The sequence below is a fragment of the Chenopodium album genome, chromosome 8 (assembly GCF_948465745.1).
Source record: "Chenopodium album chromosome 8, dcCheAlbu1.1, whole genome shotgun sequence".
In the NCBI taxonomy this organism is placed as follows: Eukaryota; Viridiplantae; Streptophyta; class Magnoliopsida; order Caryophyllales; family Amaranthaceae; genus Chenopodium; species Chenopodium album.
This window is the reverse complement of record NC_137841.1, coordinates 41,095,214-41,099,632: the sequence shown is the minus strand read 5'-3', so window position 1 is coordinate 41,099,632 and position 4,419 is coordinate 41,095,214. Positions and strand designations below refer to the sequence as shown.

The following is a 4,419-nucleotide window of genomic DNA, read 5'->3' as shown; positions in this document are numbered from 1 at the left end:
GAAAATAAGAAACAATTAAATTAAATAATTGAAAGAGAGATTTGGGACCAAACCCTCAGAAATTAAACCTTTCACGTCTAGGGCGAAGGCAACTTTGAATATGGCTAGGTGTATCTAATTCTAATGAATGCGGGATTTTGTATTTGAGAGAAAGCTAGTTTAGAAAAGAGAGAGAGAGAATAATCAAGAGAATCTTGATGAGAGTTGGTGAATGAAAACGGAGTTTTTAGGAAGCTATTTATAGAGAAAATCAGCTTTAAAAGATAAAAAATCAAAACAGAGTTCTGAGTCGCAAAACGAGGTTAGCGCCAAACGCTGTCGTTAGCGCCAGGCGTCAAGCGTAGCGTCAGGCGCTACTGCTGGCGTTTGACGCTGACTAAGTTTTTGACGCGTTTTCTTAAAATCAGATAGAAATTGCCGTACAGGAGGATAATATCGTATTTTCCTCAAAAACGTTCTTTTATTCTGATAAAAACTCTAAAAAGTCAACAAAAGTCAATTTATCAATGCTAATTAAATTAGGAATGAAAATAACCTTCTAGAAGAATCTAGAAGACTAAAACCATTCATAATTGCATTAAGAATGATAAATCTATATTAGGCCCTCCTCTAGATCATTGGGCCGTATACAAGGCTCAAACCGGGCCCAGTTTGGTAATTTGGCCATAATTTCCTCAATATTCATCGGAATTGGGCTTATAATATATCCTTGGAAAGCACTTTTCAAGACCTATCCAACTAGACTACTATTGGACCCATATCATGAACCAACCAAACTGGATTGGCTGTTTTCTTAAAATAGGTTTTCAAAAAACAGAGAGAAGAGAAAAGAAATCAAAATTATCCGCAACACTAAACTTTCCACACTTTCACTTCATTCGATTATGATTTGACGTGAAAGGTACTCATCACCGGGTTTGGTTTTGGGGTGACAAATATGGGTGTCTACACTACTGATCCTCTTCAACTCATCAAGCTCCGATGGGCACTGACTCTTGCTAACCGAAATGCCATGTGACATGGGAATGAATCCTCTCTTAGAGTTTTCCATGTTGAACCTTGCAAGAACCTTATCAATATAAGTCTCTTGGCTCAGTCCAAGCATCCTTTGAGTCCTATCTCTATGGATTTTGATTCCCAAAATGTACTCAGCTTCTCCAAGGTCTTTCATGGAAAAACAACTTCTCAACCATTCCTTGACTGACTCAAGCATTGGTATGTCATTTCCTATGAGTAGTATGTCATCTACATACAAAACCAAGAAGACTAAGCTACTCCCACTAAATTTCTTGTAGACACAAGATTCTTTTTCACTCTTGAGAAAACCAAACTATTTGATTGCCTCATCAAATCGAAGGTTCCAACTCTGAGATGCTTGCTTCAATCCATAAATGGATCTCTGAAGCTTGCAAACTCTTTTGAGATTTTCTGGATCCTCAAAACCCTTAGGTAGTGTCATGTACACATCCTCCATCAAGAACCCATTCAAGAAGGCGGTTTTGACATCCATCTACCAAATTTCATAATTGTAATGTGCAGCAATCGCCAAAAGTATCCGAATTGACTTAATCTTTGCCACTGGAGAAAAGGTTTCATCATAGTCTATACCATGTATTTGTTTGAATCCTTTTGCAACCAGTCTTGCTTTATAGATATAGACATTACTATTTTTGTCTGTTTTATTTTGAACACCCACTTGTATCCAATAGGTTTTACCCCATCAGGCAAGTCGACTAGGGTCCAAACTTTGTTCTCAGACATGGAGTCCATTTCGGATTTCATGGCTTCAAGCCATTTCTCAAAGTTTGGGCTCGTCAAAGCTTGTTTGTAGGTAGTAGGTTCAAAATTTTCCAAAATCAATATTTTAGAGTCTTCCGTTAATAGGAAATCAACCAACTGCTTGTTTGGGATCCTTGTTCTACTCGACGTATGTGGGGCTTGAGCATCAATATAAATATTCTCTTCAACATCTTGAAGATTTTCGCATGAATTAGATTCAAGTGGGACTATAGGAGTTTCGCTTAATGAATTAGCTTGCTCCTACACCTGACCTGTCATAGTAGAGTCATGCACCCTCGCCTCTGACGTGGTTTGATCCACATCCATTTGTTGCTCATCTCGAATTTCTTCGAGAACTATTTTACTCCCACTTGTCTTTCTGGAAATAAACTCCTTTTCAAGAAAGACACCATCACGAGCAATAAACACTTTGTTCTGTTGACGGTTATAGAAGTAGTAACCCCTTGTCTCCTTTGGGTATCCCACAAAGAGACATTTATCTGATTTGGGTGCAAGTTTGTCTGCACAATAAACGTTTTACATAGACCTCACAACCCTAGATTTTAAGAAAAGATAAGTTTGGAACTTTTCCATTCCAGATCTTATATGGAGTCTTTTCTACAGCCTTTGACGGGCATCTATTTAGTGTGTGTGCAGCTGTTTCTAGAGCATATCCCCAAAAAGAAATTGGAAGATCGACAAGACTCATCATTGATCGAACCATATCCAGTAAGGTTAGATTCCTCCTTTCAGACACACCGTTTAACTGTGGCGTCCCTGGCGGAGTCAACTGTGAAACTATTCCACAATCCTTTAGATGATTATCGAATTCTTGGGTCAAATATTCGCCACCACGATCAGATCGTAATGCTTTTATTGTTTTACCAAGTTGATTTTGTACTTCATTTTGGAATTCTTTGAACTTTTCAAATGATTTCAACTTATGCTTCATTAAGTTGATATACCCATATCAACTTAAATCATCAATAAAAGTAATGAAGTAACTAAACCCACCTCTTGCCTTTGAACTCATAGGCCCACAAACATCTGTATGTATGAGTGCCAAGAGGTCATTGGCTCTTTCACCCTTTCCAGTAAAAGGTGACTTTGTCACTTTCCCTAATAAGCATGATTCACATACATCAAACTATTCATAATCGAATGATGTAAGGATTCCATCCTTTTGTAACTTTTGGATGCGCTTTTGGTTTATATGACCCATCCGGCAATGCCTTAGATATGTTGGGTTTAAATAATTTGACTTTTGTTTCTTGCTATATATGTTATAGACTTGTACTGTCCTATCAAGTACATATAAACCATTAATCAATTTTGCACTAGCATAGAACATGTTATTGTAAGAAATGGAACAACATTTGTTCTTAATCTTAAAACCAAAACCTTCATTATCCAAAACAGAAACAAAAATAATGTTCTTAGTAATTGACGGAACGAAATAACAATTATTAAGTTCTAAAATTAATCAAGACAGTAAATGTAGACTATAACTTCCGACGACAAGTGCAGCAACTCTTGCTCCATTTCCGACGCGAAGCTCCACCTCGCCCTTTGCTAGTTTTGTACTTCTTTTTAGTCCCTACACATCATTAACTATGTGAGAACCACAGCCGGTATCAAATACCCATAAAGAAGTAGAAGTCAAACTGATTTCTACAACATAAATACCTGGTAACTCCTTACCGCTCTCTATGTTAGCCATAATATCTTTCTTGATATAATCTCCATTCTATTCAGCCTGTGCAAGTAACTCAAACAGCTTACTCAAGGAATCATTACTATCCAGCACAAGTTTGTCCTTATCGAAACCATCGTGGAGAGAGTGTAACATGACGTCATGGGAGATAGCCTCATCAAGTGGTGCTCCCCAACAAGTCCAAGCATTCAAATAATCGCATCATTGTTCGCAAATGGGCTTTCAGTGATCCACCTGGAGCGAGTTTGGCATTAAGTAGCTGAGCGCGAGTATTATAAGACTCAACTCTGAAGCCTATTCTCCATGAGTTGTTGATCCTCGCAATCAAATTAACGATATCAACAACATTTTCATCTTGGCTACCATTCTTATAAGTTCGAACCTTTCCTCTACAAATGTCACAAAGGTGCTTAAGCAACATATAGGGTTCATAACTTACAAATCTCGCCCTCCAACTACTTGGAATCAAGTTTAGCATGAGCTTAAGAACGATCTTAGCGTCCGAAACATATTTCGAAAATAGCTCAGCAGTCATGTCTGTGTCATGTTCACTAGGGTAAGGACGATCCAAAGGATATTCCATATTGCGATACCTTAGAACAGTTCTTAGGTTCCTTTCCCAATCAAGAAAATTTCCCAAATTCAATTTTATGTCCATATGTCCAACTTGCTTGGAATAGAGGAGTTGTTGTTGTTGTTAGACATGATATCTATAGATAGATAAAGGCAAAGTTCAATTTATGTTTATAAAAGCACCTAAAATATGCAATAGTTTCTAGATTACTTAGCGCTCTATTACAATTTTAATGTCCCTATTTGAATAAGTGATTCCAAGATCCTATCAACATGCAACGTTAAGCAGACGGAGGCCTTTTCTTAAAATTACATTTTCAAGGTAAGTAAACTCTTTACTAATTACAACATTT

At 37.3% G+C, this 4,419-nt stretch overlaps 1 protein-coding gene across 1 annotated transcript; it reads right to left on the bottom strand.

Moving 5' to 3' along the window:
* Window positions 1–1,602: 1,602 nt before the first annotated feature.
* LOC145642956 (uncharacterized) lies at window positions 1,603–4,076 on the bottom strand. Its single transcript, XM_081694114.1, has 4 exons — window positions 3,728–4,076; window positions 2,794–2,898; window positions 2,052–2,300; window positions 1,603–1,970 (listed from the first exon to the last, which is right to left on the bottom strand). The coding sequence occupies exons 1-4, from the start codon at window positions 4,074–4,076 to the stop codon at window positions 1,603–1,605; spliced, it is 1,071 nt and encodes a 356-aa protein (XP_081550240.1).
* Window positions 4,077–4,419: the final 343 nt, after the last annotated feature.

Excerpts from the sequence above, each read along its gene's own strand:
- LOC145642956 (XM_081694114.1), bottom strand. The coding sequence starts at position 4,076 with ATGGAATATCCTTTGGATCGTCCTTACCCTAGTGAACATGACACAGAC. Across the intron at positions 2,301-2,793 it reads TATGAGTTCAAAGGCAAGAG|ACAAACTTGCACCCAAATCA; the intron begins GTGGGTTTAGTT and ends TTTATTGTGCAG. Across the intron at positions 1,971-2,051 it reads GCATGACTCTACTATGACAG|ATGTTGAAGAGAATATTTAT; the intron begins GTCAGGTGTAGG and ends AAAATCTTCAAG.